The 16,222-nt window shown below is 34.0% G+C and overlaps 5 protein-coding genes and 1 long non-coding RNA gene across 8 annotated transcripts; 3 read left to right on the plus strand and 3 right to left on the minus strand.

Annotated features, from left to right (window-relative positions):
- The first annotated feature begins 62 nt into the window (after nt 1-62).
- On the plus strand, nt 63-2,953 carry LOC126914543 (uncharacterized). Its single transcript, XR_007709673.1, has 2 exons — nt 63-597; nt 1,505-2,953. It is a non-coding gene; the product is annotated as an uncharacterized LOC126914543 (long non-coding RNA).
- A 1,123-nt stretch (nt 2,954-4,076) lies between these two features.
- Nucleotides 4,077-6,679, minus strand: LOC126914518 (GPI mannosyltransferase 3). The gene has a single exon (XM_050718571.1). The coding sequence runs from the start codon at nt 6,182-6,184 to the stop codon at nt 4,715-4,717; it is 1,470 nt and encodes a 489-aa protein (XP_050574528.1). The 5' UTR covers nt 6,185-6,679; the 3' UTR covers nt 4,077-4,714.
- A 58-nt stretch (nt 6,680-6,737) lies between these two features.
- On the plus strand, nt 6,738-11,452 carry LOC126914511 (E3 SUMO-protein ligase ZBED1-like). Its single transcript, XM_050718559.1, has 4 exons — nt 6,738-8,390; nt 8,477-8,892; nt 8,973-9,127; nt 9,204-11,452. Exons 1-4 carry the CDS (start codon nt 7,107-7,109, stop codon nt 9,524-9,526), a joined length of 2,178 nt encoding a protein of 725 aa, XP_050574516.1. The 5' UTR covers nt 6,738-7,106; the 3' UTR covers nt 9,527-11,452.
- On the minus strand, nt 10,984-12,125 carry LOC126914536 (transmembrane protein 138). Of its 3 annotated transcripts, XM_050718610.1 has the most exons (4): nt 11,701-11,834; nt 11,554-11,626; nt 11,308-11,482; nt 10,984-11,248 (listed from the first exon to the last, which is right to left on the minus strand). In XM_050718610.1, exons 1-4 carry the CDS (start codon nt 11,832-11,834, stop codon nt 11,142-11,144), a joined length of 489 nt encoding a protein of 162 aa, XP_050574567.1. In that variant the 3' UTR covers nt 10,984-11,141. The 3 variants fall into 3 exon arrangements, with proteins under 3 accessions (XP_050574567.1, XP_050574568.1, XP_050574566.1); XM_050718611.1 differs by lacking the exon at nt 11,701-11,834 and adding an exon at nt 11,988-12,125 and having other exon boundaries at nt 10,984-11,482; XM_050718609.1 differs by having other exon boundaries at nt 10,984-11,482.
- A 564-nt stretch (nt 12,126-12,689) lies between these two features.
- On the plus strand, nt 12,690-14,623 carry LOC126914522 (XK-related protein 6-like). The gene is made up of 4 exons (XM_050718591.1): nt 12,690-13,038; nt 13,106-13,427; nt 13,502-13,657; nt 13,716-14,623. Exons 1-4 carry the CDS (start codon nt 12,733-12,735, stop codon nt 14,198-14,200), a joined length of 1,269 nt encoding a protein of 422 aa, XP_050574548.1. The 5' UTR covers nt 12,690-12,732; the 3' UTR covers nt 14,201-14,623.
- A 172-nt stretch (nt 14,624-14,795) lies between these two features.
- Nucleotides 14,796-16,090, minus strand: LOC126914540 (dynein light chain roadblock-type 2). Its single transcript, XM_050718617.1, has 3 exons — nt 15,607-16,090; nt 15,455-15,533; nt 14,796-15,376 (listed from the first exon to the last, which is right to left on the minus strand). Exons 1-3 carry the CDS (start codon nt 15,607-15,609, stop codon nt 15,165-15,167), a joined length of 294 nt encoding a protein of 97 aa, XP_050574574.1. The 5' UTR covers nt 15,610-16,090; the 3' UTR covers nt 14,796-15,164.
- Nucleotides 16,091-16,222: the final 132 nt, after the last annotated feature.

The following is a 16,222-nucleotide window of genomic DNA, read 5'->3' on the forward strand; positions in this document are numbered from 1 at the left end:
ACAAGGACCGAGCGAGGCGCGTTAAAAAAACGCGGAAATTACCAGCCAACGACGATAACGCGACGCACGGTACGTTTCGATTCGAGAAACTTCTTCCATCGATACTGGAAATATACGGATAGCGTTTACGAGGATTCGCGTCCTATAGTTTTAAGAATAGACGGACGAGAGTCGTTGCACGTTGCCAGCAGCGAAAACGCAACGTAGCCAGGTTAAAAGAGACGAAGGGAAAGGCAGGTCAAAGCAGCGACGCACTGGCCAGGTGCGCAGACATTCCACTCGCTTTGCGGTACGCTCGCCCCGCTTCCCCCGACCACGATTATTTTCCACCTGGAGCGCCACGTTTTGCTTCTTTATGGCGGACCGGGCGATAGGCAAACGTTCGATACATCGAACCGATCCCAAGCGATAGTATTCGTGCGTATGAATGAATCCTCTCTACTCCGAAACCGTTCGTCCAGGAACGCGTACGGATGCCCGATTGGAGGAGGTGCGACAAGGAGAAGGTGGAAGGTGGTGATCGCGAGGAAACAAAAATGGCGGCTAACCGAAGCGCGCTTCTTCCGAGTTATAAAGAGGCTCTATAACCGATCACAGGTACGTATAGGTAACGTCGACGGTGCCCTCGATTCGAGGTGCTCCCTCCATAACGTGATCACGGCCTTGATAACGTGCGTGTACGCGACAACGCGTCTTAGTCTCGCTTCGCCTGTCCATACCTCTCTTTCCATCTTTCGCTCGAGGCTTCTTGGATTTTTAAACGCGACCCGCGAATGTGTTACGCTTTGAAAAGTCGTCGAATACTCGATACTCTGTACACTTTTTTTCTAAAATAATCCGATCGATTTCCTCGCGTCTGTACGTACATCTGTACATGGTTGCGTTTACTTATCTACGGAAATAAATATATATATATATAGGTAATTATCTACGAGAATACTACGAAACCGCTTTCCTTTCTTACCTCGCTTTATCTATCGCAAGTATCTTTCGTCGAAATCGTGTTCATTCGCGCGTATCGTACGATCCAAGAACGGACGAGCGAAAACTACGAGTCTGCTTGTAAACAATTCGTATATTAGGTTATAGCATAGCGGCTATATTTACAACGGTAGAATTATAAACGAAAATAACGATATATCGATCATCGATTTTATCTCTTCGAAGATACATCTTGTTATCCGTTGCGTAGAAACTCGTAGATCCGCTCAAAGTTCTTTTCATCGAAATCATGCCCATTTATATCCCTATGCGTACGATCGTGTACGAGTAGCCACGTAGATTTCTATTTAAAAATGACCACAACCGTATAAGAATCCTCGTTCCTTCCTTGCGTCGTTCTAGAAACCAGCCAATCGTCCGTGCGTTATCGAGAGTCGGCTGGCGAATCCGTGAAAATTAAAATTCCAAACTACGCGTCTGTTCCGTGTGTAAAAAGGTCCCATAGTAAAATACGCGTAGTATATTACATAGCCGATATATAACAGTATGTACGCATGTGTAGAGTTTACGTCGAATCGACTTAGGAAGGAGAACGAAAGAGAGCGAAGGAAAGCTAACGAACAACAGGTTGGCACGTTGAACGTGTGAGGTGGGAAGACGGGAGAATGAGAAGAGCTACGTAGAGACAGAGAAGCAGAAAACGGGAAAGCGATCATCGTTGGATTTGGTAGGAATATCCGTAGAAGCGAAATGCTTAGCGCTATGTAAGAGCGACGACGTCGTGACAGGGAGACCGGATTGGTCGGTCACCTGTTGCCTGCCTGCTGTGATTGGTCGGGCTCGACAGCGCGTAACGACGGCCAGAGGAGGACAAGTGCACCGTCCGCTGGTCTATGATGGACCAACGTCGAAAATGGACATACTCGTATATGTATACGATGTAAACTTTTGTCCTTGCTCGCGCGAACAAATCAACTACGTTGTTATTACGATACCTTTTTGTTGTTCGCCATTCACGTAAATTCGTTCTTACGTTCGATACGTACGTTCTAAGGTCGCACATATCGGAGCGGACATTATTGCTTCGACGTTTATTTACGCGCCTGGTCTTTAACTGCATTCTACGATATAAATATTTATCAGCGTTACCTTCGAATTATTTGCGTTTCTTAAATAAAGGTAAAGTTTAAATACCTATGCGGTACGAGAGATAAAGAAAAGATATACGTACATACGTCTAATGCGACAGCGGGTCTAATATTTGCGATATGACTATCGTGAAACGCGAAATTATAAATGGACGTTGCGTGTACGACGGCATGTAAGACGGAATAACAGGGACGAAATCCTTGTACGCGCGGCGGAACAGGTGTACAAAGTTCGCGCGAACGGACGATGGGAATCGCGCGAGACCAAAGTCTACGCTCGAGGAGCAAAGTCTGCGCGGACGATGGAAGGAAAGCCGGTTCGCGATATCGGACTCTGAACTTTTCGCGTTACATTCGTATTACTTCTATGTTGGCGAATGTTACGCTGTTCGAGAATAGACGCGAATATTAAACGTCCCGTGTATATTCCTAATACGTAGAGTTCCGACGATTCTGTTTTGCCCGAAAGAGGCGAGAATCGAGCGAATAAACGTTCGAACACGACCGTAATGTTCTCTACGAAACTCGTTATTCTCTTAGTCGATAAATTGGACGCGATAAATTTATTCGTCGAGCCTTCGATGGTCGCTCGTAAACGAAGCAAAGGCGCGAGAGGACGATACGAAAAAGAGAACTCGCTCGAATTAGGGACACCTGCCAAACGACACCTGCTGCTTCCTAAAGCGCGTTTGAGTTTTCTCCGCACAAAACTACGATATTATTTAATCGGTGTAATACAAACGAACGATAACGTTGCGATGGAAAGTTAGCTCGAAAGAGAAAACCTGTATTAAAAGAACAAATTCTGCTTACATATCGATATAATTATAAATATATTACGACAGGGTCACCGTATAGCTTAACCTAGTGACGTTCGCCAGCGTGAAATTAATCTACCGCTCCGATGCATATCGTATCTCGTTTCGGTAATAACTTTGATATTTTGCTATTTCGTCGAATTAACAGACGATTAAGAGACCGACAACGTAAAATAAAATCTGACACGCGATTCGAAAACACTCGGAAATTTCTTACTGGACCGAAACGACATCGGTCGATCTTTTTTCTTGAATCGTCTCGCGATATTACGTCGCAACAGCTAGGCTGCCTATACCTCGCAGGATGAAACAATTCGTTTTGGATGCTCTTTCACGAGAGAGACGGAGAGAGGGGGAGAGAGAGAGAGAGAGAGAGAGAGAGAGAGAGAGAGACAGAGAGAGAGAGAGAGAGAGAGAGAGAGAAAAGGAAGGGGAGCGGATTCACCGTTGCACAGAACTTTCTCCCCGGCAAGGATTATATTTGTGCCTTTCGTAGCCGTACGTAACTTTCAAACCATCGCAAATCACGATGCTTCTTCCGCGATGAATCGCGTTCCTCGTATTATATTTAAATCGTCCAACGTCGTTCGAATCCAACGAAGAATAGACGTCGAAGATGCGTTCCGAACGATAAGTCGCTTAAGATTCTTTCGACCGATCGAACGAAGGATAAAATGAAATTTCTAATACGGAAAGACAGCCATGAAAGAAGAGTAGTATCGCGATAGAGGAAAGGACGCGAGAGCAAGGTGAGAGAGAAGAAGACAGAACTGGTCGCTGACCCGCTCGGAACGTTGACTCCATGTAGTCAGTCCCCTCTTTATATTTTCTTCCATCCCACTTGCACCATCTTACCGTACCTTCGATTATAGCCACAAGTTACCTTACTTTACTTTGCGTTACTTTACCATGTCCGCCTTTCTTTATTCGCGGTTACGATCGCTATATTCTCGGACTTAGCGTCTTACCGATAACTCTCTTGCCTACTTCTCCTCGTTTCTCTTCCCGTTTAGCCGATTCTTTTCCATTTGCCTTCGCTCCATGTATTCATCTTCCGTTTTCTTTCTTTCGAATATATTCCATCCGATGTATAACGTAGATCTGACAGAATCAATCTCAAGAAAATTTCCATTTATTTTGCTCTATTTATTGAAAATTAATTGCCAGCTAAAGTAACTGTAAAACTTTATTCATTTATTTATCCTATTTTAGTTGATCTCTCATTCGTATAGACTGCAAGTTATTACATACGTAGATACGCGATATCGTAGATTAGTATTATATTACGAACGATACATATCATCAGCATCGAACAAGTGCCGTTAGGATTATCGTCCTTGCATAAGCTTTCTAAGTAAGATCCGAGCCTTTTATGGTTACGGTATATGCTTATCTTCCATTTCTCGGCAATTAGAAAATAAGTCAATTTCTAAATCATCGAAAGTCAAGTATAACGGTCATCTCATCGTCGTTATCCGAGTATAGCTTTAGTATCGTTAGCGATTTCATAAAAATTTCTCCCAAGCTAAATTTATATCGATCCTTCGTCCTACGAATTATAAGACGAGACATTACTGCGTAAGTAATCTGTTATATTTGTAAGGGCAAGATGTCTTGCGCGCGTATTTATTTTCACTTATCAATGAGTTAACGAGATTCGTGAAAATATTTATTTCGGGAAACAAATAAAAATAACCAATTAATAAATAGCGTGACACAAGTTAAGTAGTATAACCATAAATAACGGTAATAAAGAATAATTTACCGGCGCAACAAGATAAATACATATTTTCGTTTACCGAGTTCTCATTTACGCTTATACACATAAATGTATTTTCCATAATTTGATTGTGGAAAATGCGTATAAAAAATTTGCGACCACAACCGATAATGTTTCAAAAATCGGCGTATTTTCGGTACAATATGATCAAACGATATTACATAATTAGGAATCGTAGTATTTTTGTTACCGCTATAATTTTCATCGAGCCACTGCATTGGATTTGCAAAAAACGTGTCGGCTTCGTCCATATAGCTTATATCATTGGTAAAATTAGGTTCGCAAGTTAGTATTTTGGTAGATACGTTCGTATGTAAATGACTATATAAAGGAGTAGCGTGACAAGGAGTCAGAAACAATATGTCGCTATTATCGGTGTTAACAACTTCCTTATGAAGCAGGTTCATTAGATCCAACGATCCACGTTGATGTACCAAACTAAAGTAAAGGCCAGGTAACACGTTGGTTAGTATTAATAGCCCCACAAAAATATTTCTTGCTGTTTTTATAAACTTTGCATTCAAAGAGAATGTACACGAGGTACATATGTATATACACATTGGTAAAAGAGGTAATAAAAATCGAAATTCTTTATGGGCCAACAAAGAATAGATACCAAATGTCCAAACTATAACGACTAACATAACTGCTTGACGGTGAAAACTGGATGGATGTTTTGTTATTTGTAAAATACATAATAAAAGTAAAACATAATGGCACCCTAAAAGTACTGGTAATCCACACACGATATACCATAATACATGTTGCGTTCCATATAAATCACCAACCTTATAAAGTACATTCACACGAAAGAATTCCCAAGGTGAAATAGTTAACGTACCATAATAGTAACTATCCAATAATATCGAACTGAAACAACAGATAATACATATTACACTGTATCGACTTATTAGGGTCAACTTGTTTTCTAAACTTGTACATAAATGGTAAAGACATAAAGGCAACCATATAATAGCAGCGGTAGGTCTAATCATACATAAAAACCCTACGATCCAGAAATACTTTATGCTTCTAACATTACTGTCACGCCATGGAAATATCGATAAAGCTATCATAGTAAATGCAGTTTCTAAGGTATTGATCAATGTACGAGTGGCACAATAATACCAGTACCAGTTTATGCATAAACTGTACAGTGCCCATTTATTCTTGGACCACTCATAGAATTTGTATTCTCCGTAAGCACTGATCGTTGCTTGAAGTACTCGAGGTACTGTTGTTAAAATTATTACATGATCTAACGATATCGACGCTAACGCTTCATATATAACGGATAACAAAAATGGATATATGTAACTGCGAATTTTCATGTCCCACTCCCACGTAACATATCCATATCCAAATGCTAAACGATGAGCAACTTCTAATGATTGCCAATATTCATCCGGTACATGCGCGGTTTGAACCACGAAGACGGAAATTAACCTCCATACTACCAAATAAGACAATACCTTTGTTTTCTTCGATATATGCATCTCTTGTGTTTTGAAATAGCTCGTTAAATATAAGGATACCTTTAAATATTGCGCAAAACATATGATATGCCTTAAATAACACCTATAAAAGTACAAAAAGATGATAAGTGATAAGAGTAAGATTTTAGGTTAGTTATTTAAGAATAATTGATTATTTCATTAGAAGTTGTTACATCACATCCACTTGTGTTTTCACAAAAGTCCTTCTGCTCTTATTGATATCGTTTATAACGATGTTATAAAAATTACATTTACAACGATACAATATACAAATATTTGCTGTGCCGTAACGGAAGTAAATTATTGTCGTTACCTTCGTTTGAAAAATGACAAATTTGCTAATAGCAAACGTATTGCATACAATTATCGATGATTAATTTTATATTTAAACAAACAAAATTGTTGTTTATTCGCTGTTTTCAAGTATGTTTCACGATTAATTCGAAGAACAAAAATATGAAATAGTATCCAGTAATCGATGCAGATGGCGTTTCGTTGACTCCATGTTGTTTTATGAAATCGATTAGTTGAGAGGTCTACGTAGCGATATTTCTTTGAGCAAATGAACTAAAGTCGATAGCATCGTTACGAGAGGTGGTCGATAACCGATCGTGCATCGTTCTTTTCGAAACGAGAAATTGAAGTTCGATATCTGTAAAATAATTCGTCAAACTGCTGCTTTGAGATATCGGAGTATTCGCGGTAAATTTGTTATTCCTTCATAACCATGTTAAAGGGGTGATACGTGAAAAGGATTATGCACCTTTATAAACAGTTGTATTTTAAATTATGCAACGGAGATCTTCCATTTTGACGAGAAGAAACGCTATGAAATATTACTATTGCGAGATATATCGTATATGTATATTTTAATAAGTGGAGAATAAGACGTGCCGGCACTTATGTATTTTCGTGTGCAATTATGGAAAGTAAACCGATAACATTGTCTAACAACGGAAAATCAGCGACGACAGATGACTCGAAGAGTGAAATGCAAATGGTACTAGCCAAAATGATGGAAGAAAAGTATACTTATACCTATAAAAAATTAGTAGTACCTATGTCAATGAGAAGTATTTACTGGAAATTTTTCGGATTTCCAGCTACGGACGATGGAGATATTCTCACTAAAGTAAAGATCGTTTGCATATTATGTAAAACTCAAATTGCATATAATCGTAACACCAGTAATTTGCGTATGCATTTACAAAATAAACATGCTCAAGAACTTTTAGAACTAGAAGCTACTAATCCGCCACGCAGACAAGTACTTTCACAGGAAACAAAAGAGAGAAGAGCACAGAAAAAATTATTAAAAGCAGGTTTAACTTCGGCCCAGCATATTTACACTACCAATGCGGATGGTACTGTCCAAATAGATGGGGATATTCAATTCGTCACTGATCCAAATGTAAGTTTATCCAACATCGAGGATGATATAGCGATTGGTCAACCTTTGCGAGTTATGATTAAAAGTGGTTCTAACATTGGGAGCAATAGTCAAAATGTGGCTTTTCTTATGCCGGAAGATAATTCTATTAATCAGTCGAGTATCGATGGGAAGACTGTATCAGATGCTATAGCTGAATTTATTATTATGGATTTACAATTGCCAGAGGTGGTAGAAGGACGTGGTTTTCAAAGACTAGTTGCAACGTTGCGTTCACCCTGTGAAATACCTAGTAAAAATAAATTAGAAGAAGAAATAATACCAAAGATTTATGATACCTTCCGTGAATCAGTAGCCACGACTCTATCTTGTATAACGAGTGAAGTAGGTTTGACTATTGAGGAATGGAGATCAAATTCTGACGAACGATTTGTTACTGTTTCTGTGTATTATCAAAACTCTGGTGAACCAGTGTTAGAATGTAAAGTGTTAAGTACTATTCATGCTCCTTTAGATTGGGAGGAATCACAGTGGGGTAATGCGATAGATTCTTTATTACTTGATTGGGATCTGAAAATAGAAAGGATAACTGCGGTAGTAGTGGCCACATCCAGGACAGAATTATTGAACGCTTTGACAAATCGAGGATTAACGTTAGTTCCTTGTTTACTTTATACCCTACAAGTGTGTGCTCAAGCTTGTTTCGAAAGTCCAGAAGTTGCTACCATACTAGCAAAATGTAGGGCAGCCATTGGAGCTATTATAAGTCATCCAGCTGCATCTGCAGCCTTAACTATGCAGGAGCAATTATTGGAAGTAAGTAAAAGGATGTTATCGTAAATATGTCATTTATAAAATATATAATAAGTTATTGCTTTATAATGTATTTGATATAATTGTAGTTGGATGAAAATGCTATGTTGATGGATTATCCACCTATATGGACATCGACGTACAACATGCTCGAGCAAATGGTTCTTCGTCGTAATATTGTAACGTCAATTCTAGAAAGCATGGAAGGTATCGATCAAGAGTTAGTTGATTTGACAAACGATCAATGGAAGATCGTAGAGGATCTTGTAAATGTGCTTGAACCATTTAAAGTTACTATTATGACGCTTAGCGAGGAAAAGATACCGTTAATATCTTTATTAAAACCATTACTCTGGCAGCTTGTATCTTCTCATCTTAAAATAAAAGAAAGTGATAGTGAAAAAGCAAAGGCTTTCAAAGAATCTTTATCTGATATGCTTTGTGACAGATATGCGGATTATAACGTTACACTTTTACTTCAAATTGCAACTACCCTAGATCCAAGGTAATTATACATTATCATTCGGATAACTTTTCACTATTCTAATTTCCAAAAACCACGATTAATGTTATATGATATATTAGGTTTAAGCAATTACCATATGCTACCGAAGAAGATAAAAATTCAGTAGCGACTGATATAAAAGAAATGTTGACAAAACTAATTCAAGAAGAATCTGGTGATAATATAAGTATGAAAGTTGAAGAAGAGCCTCTGACTAAGAAAAGTCGTGTATCAGGTAAATGTTTTGAGCTATATAATGATTTTGATCTTTAAAATCATTGGAAAAATAAATACGTTTTAATTGCATTCAGGCATGGAATTCTTGCTTGGAGGATTATGTTCGATGAAAAGTGGAATGCCTGCAGAAGAAAAGGCAGATCTTGAACTTGTACAATATCATTCTGAATCTACTGCACCACTTGACTACTGCCCTCTTCAATGGTGGGCAAAAATTTCTGCAAAATGCCCAAATTTAGGCAAATTGGCTTGTAAATACAATTGCGTACCTGCATGTTGCGCACCACCCTGTAGAATTCCGGCAGAAGTGCAAGTTTTATACGACGCAAGGCGAACGGCCTTACCTCCTCATTTAATAGATAAGTTACTCTTCCTTCATGGTAATCACACCGTATGAGGAAAATATTAAGTTTCACTGAACTATAATAATGATAGATTCTACGTGATTTAAGTTTAAAGTGAGGCTCCTAGGCAAATTTAAATGAAATAATAAACAGTGCTACAAGTCGCTAATTTAAATTAATTTTATTTATATAATATACGAGGGTAGATTAAGGAGTTTTCAGAATCGCAATAACAATAACAAGCGACAATTTCTAGCGGCGATTTCTCAAATTTTTCAATCTCGCCTTGTATTATGATATATATTTCATTTTTACTTTTATTGAACTATTAGAACCCTATAACATTCTAAAAATCGAATTTCAAATTAGTGGATGTATAAACATGTTTGTTAAATGTTTTACAAAAAAGAAATACATTTATTTTCAAAAAAATCTGACAAACTTCATATTTTGAAATTGCCATCTTGTATCTCGAGTGTAAAAACATTTTGAATGAGAATATTAGAGTGTCATTATGATTTGATGAAATCTGGGTTTTTTTTATTACGCAAATGAGCCTATCATAATAGGGCATTATTAATTCTAGAAAAGATTTAGCTATCAAAATAATTTCATATAAGATTGAAAAATTGGGAGATAATAAAAGTTAAGTAAGTCTCATTTATAGAAATTGATAAAGATAATAGTTTTCCATTCGCAACAGGTACGATGTATTAATCTTTATAAAAATTCTTAAATGTTATAAAGCATTGAAAATAAAATTTTGATGCTGTAAATATTGCATAAAGATACGAAATTAAATTTTTTGCATTTTTTACAAAGAAATACTGTTATTACTTAACTTAAAATTCAAATGCATGCGTGAAGTGATTAATAAATAATTTATAATGAATTTACTTTTGTATATCAAAGACGTTATGCTAAGTTATATCGTAAATTTCCTAAAATTTTATAAAAATTCTCTTTGCAATTTCTTTCTATTAATAATAGTAATGATGGGAATGATCATCTTAACGAATTAATAAATCATTTGATCATTTTCAACTCTTACCTTTGTTATAAATAGATGAGAATTTCAAAAGATGTATTCTTGTGATATTAATTTATATTTTAGAAATACTAAGGTAGTACAAACTTAACATTTTATATTATGAGTAGTATCTATATTATTGGTACATTTTGTATGTTTATTTGTTTAATGATTTATAAATTATAATTTAATGTTTAAATGTATGTAATATAGTATTGTATAATATGAGTTACATATACGTATGCTTCGTAAAATGTATAAAATTTTACATTTTATTTTTGTAAAATGTCAAAATAATTGTAAAAAGTACTTTATTAATACTTTTTATACTGTATATAAAATGAATTAGTCTTAAAAATACTATTAAAAATTGATTGCTATTGTATATTACATCTGTGGCAGATATACTATACCAGACATAAATATTTTTGAAAAACTCAAATTAGGGTAAAGGGAAATTGTAATATTATTCCACTTAAATTTTGTTTTAGCTATAACTATATTTTGTTGTAGATAAAGTAAAAATATTTACAAGAACTGTAGGAGATCTTTTTTTTTGCCATTTTATATTACTTCTACTTATTACAAGTGAAAAGCTTCTGTTAATTTCTTTCGTAACACTTAACTAATCATAAATATTATGACAGGCTGAACTGGCTTTGAATCCACGTTGAACTTTCATAGAATCTTGGATCTGCGATTCTAAGAGATGCCCTTTTATAGAAATAATAGTATAAAACTGCAACTGAACATGAAATAATTGTAATAATACTATGTACATAAATGTGATTGAAAAGATGTTACCTCCTCTATGTAATGAGTAAAAAACATGAAAATCTTTAGTCCAATAGTATTTGAGAGGTGATGACCAGTGCACTTTAACGTCCCATGTATGTAAACAAATACTTAATACCATATATATGATACACAATATTAGTGTTACACGAAATTTTGTATATAATAATTGTATTAATCCTATCTGCATGAAAAACATACATTTTTTACAATATTATTTAAAATATTAGTTTAACTACTTTTAGTGATATTTACCTGAAAAATGTAAGTGGAAAAGAAGTTAACTAGTAAAAGTGTAATAGTCATAATAAGACAAATATCTTGAGCCCTTAAAAACAAAAATTAAATACAATTCAATTGTGTATACTTAATTATCATTTTAAAGATAAAAGCAACACGTACACGTAGAGAATTAATAAATTAATTGGATTCGCTCGGGAGAAAGTAGCAAACGAATTAACAAAAATATCAAAAAATAGTACTAAATATTGTATGATTATAGTAACTAGATATCTCTTAGTATTTATTGTACTCATTTATTACAGAAAAATAATTCACTAATGTACAATAATTCATAAAATCACAATTCTGCATATGACCATATCGTTAGATTCTATAGGTTGCTATGACAACGCAAAATAGTACGTAAACGTAAACAATACTGTCTTGCTAGGTGACCGGAATTGTACCTTACTATCTGGCCGTTGTTATCCCCACTATATTTGAAGCTATTCAATTCCATAGAGAATACTATCTCTCTGTTTTAACTTTATACATATTACTACTATATATTACATTACCGATCTCAGCATTACGCATGCATTTTGGGTTGATTATGGAACGGAATGGAGTATCACTGTCTTACTATATCTCTTAATCCATTGTACGTTCGTTTTATAAAATTCCTGGCACAAATGTTACGTTGTTAGCTGACCAGATTTAATTTGGACCAGCGGTCAATTTACGAGGCAATATTGTATATGTTGCACCCAAAAATGATACATAACGTCTGGCATGAAATAAATTTTTTAGATTTTGTTAAATCTCTTATGAATGTTTACTTCAGGCAGTGTTATAGAATTTGTATCAATTGGATTTAAACCGTATGAATTAAATGGAAACTCGTGACGTATCAATTGATTAAAAAAAATTACATGTAATCGTGTTCAACAAAATGTGTCAAATTGTGTTTACATATTGATCAAAATAGATAAATACGTGTTTCGTATTGCGGGTAATCAGTGAGATAAAAGTAACATTTAATAGAAATTCTGTGAAACAAATAAACGAATGCTCGAGGACAAAAGTATTTGTATACTAAGGTTATATTTTTAACATAAAGATATGTCATGAATGACAAACTAATCACAGTCAATAATTCTTGATATTTGAATTTGAATTATGTTACTGGAAATTATTTGACAATAATTAAATATGGATCCTCAGACTAGTAAACATTTGCATACAAAACAAATTATAGGCATTTTTCCTATATTGGAATTAAATGTCGATGATGTAGATGTTCCTTTAGAAAATCCAACTACAACTTACTTAGATATCTTTTTTCTTGTATCTTCAATCCTTATGCACATCGTGGATGTGGCAATTGATATAAATCTTGCTGTAAGATATCTATTAGCTAAAAAAATAACATACTTTATATGGACAACTGTTTTTATTCTTTTACCTTCATTTATAAATGTTATAATCAGTAGAAGAATGCAACAACAAGACGACAAGGTGACAAGTTATATTAAGTAGTAACATTGACAATTAAATTTCTAATTCAAATCAATCTTTATTTTAGATAAATGAAACATCAAATCCTTCCAAATTTAAATGTGTACATGCAATGTTAACAAAAAATTTATGTTGCCTTGTACTTGTAGCATTTCAATTAGCACCAGTGTTACGTTATTATAGAACCTTGAAATATGCCCTTTATGCGTACAAGTTTGAAAAACAAGGCAATCGTAGTGCTCAAAGACGATATTACCTCAAAATGCTGAGAGAAGATCAAGATGTTGCATTATTAAGAGTATCTGAATGTTTCCTCGAAGCCGCGCCTCAACAAATTTTACAGTTAACAATATTGTTAAAACATTACCACAGTGATATTAACTTTGAATGTAAATATACTTTTATATCACTAATTTTATAATTTTAATTAACAAAATAAAATTGATATTCATGTTAATTATAGTTATTCATCAGGTAGCTAGTATTGTTAGCTCCCTTGGAAGTATGGGATGGGCAATGGCTAGTTACCATCGTAGTATTAGATTGGCACAACAAGATAAACTAAATATCGGTATTACAGGAACAATTCTTCAATTTATATGGCATTTTTGTACTACAGGTATGTATATTGTCATTATATAAAAAAGTTAATACCTTCATGTGTTAACATTTTTCAGTTTCAAGGATATTGTCACTTAGCGTTGTGGCAAGTATGTGGCCATTATACACAGCCATTGGATGTATTTTTCATTGGATTTGTATGACTATTTGGATTATCATCGATTCTCGTGGTATATTGGAATTTTGTAGAAATTCTAATCATGCTCCACATTGTTCTCCAAAAATTAAAGAACGCATTTATTCTGTATTATTTTCTATAGTGATTGGTGTAATACATGTATTCATATATCTGAATACAGTGGATGGTAGTACATTTCTTAAACACGTATTCTTTTATATAATTTGTTTTGTTGAAAACATAACAGCAACTGCATTTTGGATATACGCTTCATCGGATGAAGTTAAAAATTCTTGGTACTTTAATGTACTCATTGTTCTTTGTATTGTACCGTTCTTATTAGGTATAACAGCTATGACCGTTTATTATGGCGTTTTTCATCCTTCTTTGAAACAGCAGAATTGTGCGAATACAGAAGTCTGAATCGTCTTTATTCATATTTAATTTATATATTTATTACAAAAGAATTGTACAAATACGTAATTTTTTACTAACAATCATTTATTTTTATCAATCATATTTTTTATATTTTTATAAATCTATTTGTACCTGGTATAAATTTCAAAGCTGAAGAAATTATCTGAGTAAATAATTTTGATATTATATCTAGCATATTGTTCATACAATTTTTATTATATTCTCTACAATTGTGTGTGTGTGTGTGTGTGTGTGTATATATATATATATTAGATATATATATAATGAATTTTATATATAAGTACTTAAAATTCGCAAATATATAAAAATAAAATGACAAGCTCAAAAATTATAACGACACTAGTTTAAGTTTTTAGTTAAGTTTTTTGTCATGTGTACACTCTATATATTTTATACACTTTTGTAATAAATAAAATCAACAATTTCTATACCTTAAATATTTGTGTATTATAGATTTTTTTATATCAGATATTAATTAAAATTTTACACACATGTACACGTACATAGAAAAATGTAAAATATACTTAAAAACACTCTTGAATATACAATGATGAAACTATTTCTTAAGTAAATATAAAAATTTATCAAATTTTGAAGCCAAATTTATTTGAAACAACAGTATAAAGTGTTAATCACATAACACAAATGTTTTTAATCATATTATCTCTTATGTTAATAAATAATAATTTAGTTAGTTATAAGATTTTCTGCTTACATGGGTGATTTAATTATGTTTACGTCTAATTGTTCCGCAGTGCTTGCAACTTCAATACTTGGTAATGGCATTACAAAACACATTTTCTACCATTAATTTATAAATAAAAAATTGTCTTGTTCTTGACATTAGTATTATAAAGATGGCATTATATAAAATAAAATGTGCTATATAAAATAATTCATTAACAATTAGCAAAGCATATATCTTACATATTAGTATTTCTTCTGGTTATCAATCAACTGGATTCTGTATTACTATAAGTATAAATTCTTTGTCCGGAGCCACCATAATTTCATGTTTTTTACTACGAATGCGGAGAAAAGTAAGGTCATTGGTTGGATCCAGATCTCTTACTACAGATCGTGCTTTGTCTGACAATTGGCTTATTAATCCTGCGTATTGAACTGTTGTAGTGTTATCCAACGTAGATTTAATTGGGATACCTAGATAAGTAAGTTTTTGTTAAGTTTAGTATAATAATTATATATGGTGTCCATATTAACACACGACACACAGTATACCTTCTGCATTAACTACGATTGTTCCAACCACTCCCTTATGCGATTGAATACGTTTCATAGTTTCCTCTACCTCTTGTGCCTTAGGAAAGATGTGTTATTCTAAAGTATGTGAAGTAACATAATTAGAAGGATATAACTTGTCATAAACCTACCATCTCTTAAACGTATCAATTTATACTATGTGTAATATAGTGTTAATTATAAAATTCGTAATAATAAGTTGTAACGAATTTGGTATTGACAAAACGTCACTTGGATCGTACCGCCCACGATCGTGTATACGACCATGGTACGTTTTCAATGAGATTGTGGCTACGCGATCACTTTTTGTATTGACCATCAGGGGGTGAAATGATCACCCAATAAGAGTTGCCCATCGAAAGGCATCTCAGCCAATCGTATTATAAATTACTTAAATATTTAGTTTAATTTCGAAGTTTCTTTTCTTTGTATAAATAATAGTAAACAAATCTATAGGCAGAAAAGCGTGATTCTTTAAATTCGAAAGTACTATTGAATTCGTAATATTTGTAATTTCTCTTGTTATTCTTCTAGTTTATTTGCTTATGAAATAAATTATTTGTTACTTGCTATTATCGAACCGAAAGTTGCCAATAATTATATCTCTCCATTTATTCGAAAAATATAGAAAATGAATAGTAAACGTGGATAGAATAGCCATGATTTAACAAGTCGACCGCAGCGCTATGGCTAGCGGTTGACTTGCATAGTACACCTTACGGCAACCTCGCTCTCCACCACGGGAGT

This window comes from Bombus affinis, chromosome 3, assembly GCF_024516045.1.
Source record: "Bombus affinis isolate iyBomAffi1 chromosome 3, iyBomAffi1.2, whole genome shotgun sequence".
Lineage (NCBI taxonomy): Eukaryota > Metazoa > Arthropoda > Insecta > Hymenoptera > Apidae > Bombus > Bombus affinis.

Coding starts and splice junctions, on each gene's coding strand:
- LOC126914536 (XM_050718609.1), bottom strand. CDS start 11,834: ATGAGTACAATAAATACTAAGAGATATCTAGTTACTATAATCATACAA. Junction 11,627..11,700: donor AATTTATTAATTCTCTACGT/GTACGTGTTGCT, acceptor TTTGTTTTTAAG/GGCTCAAGATATTTGTCTTA. Junction 11,483..11,553: donor TTTCCACTTACATTTTTCAG/GTAAATATCACT, acceptor TTTTTCATGCAG/ATAGGATTAATACAATTATT.
- LOC126914540 (XM_050718617.1), bottom strand. Junction 15,377..15,454: donor AATCGTAGTTAATGCAGAAG/GTATACTGTGTG, acceptor TTACTTATCTAG/GTATCCCAATTAAATCTACG.
- LOC126914522 (XM_050718591.1), top strand. CDS start 12,733: ATGGATCCTCAGACTAGTAAACATTTGCATACAAAACAAATTATAGGC. Junction 13,039..13,105: donor TGCAACAACAAGACGACAAG/GTGACAAGTTAT, acceptor TCTTTATTTTAG/ATAAATGAAACATCAAATCC. Junction 13,428..13,501: donor CAGTGATATTAACTTTGAAT/GTAAATATACTT, acceptor TGTTAATTATAG/TTATTCATCAGGTAGCTAGT.
- LOC126914511 (XM_050718559.1), top strand. CDS start 7,107: ATGGAAAGTAAACCGATAACATTGTCTAACAACGGAAAATCAGCGACG. Junction 8,391..8,476: donor TGCAGGAGCAATTATTGGAA/GTAAGTAAAAGG, acceptor ATATAATTGTAG/TTGGATGAAAATGCTATGTT. Junction 9,128..9,203: donor TAAGAAAAGTCGTGTATCAG/GTAAATGTTTTG, acceptor AATTGCATTCAG/GCATGGAATTCTTGCTTGGA.
- LOC126914518 (XM_050718571.1), bottom strand. CDS start 6,184: ATGCATATATCGAAGAAAACAAAGGTATTGTCTTATTTGGTAGTATGG.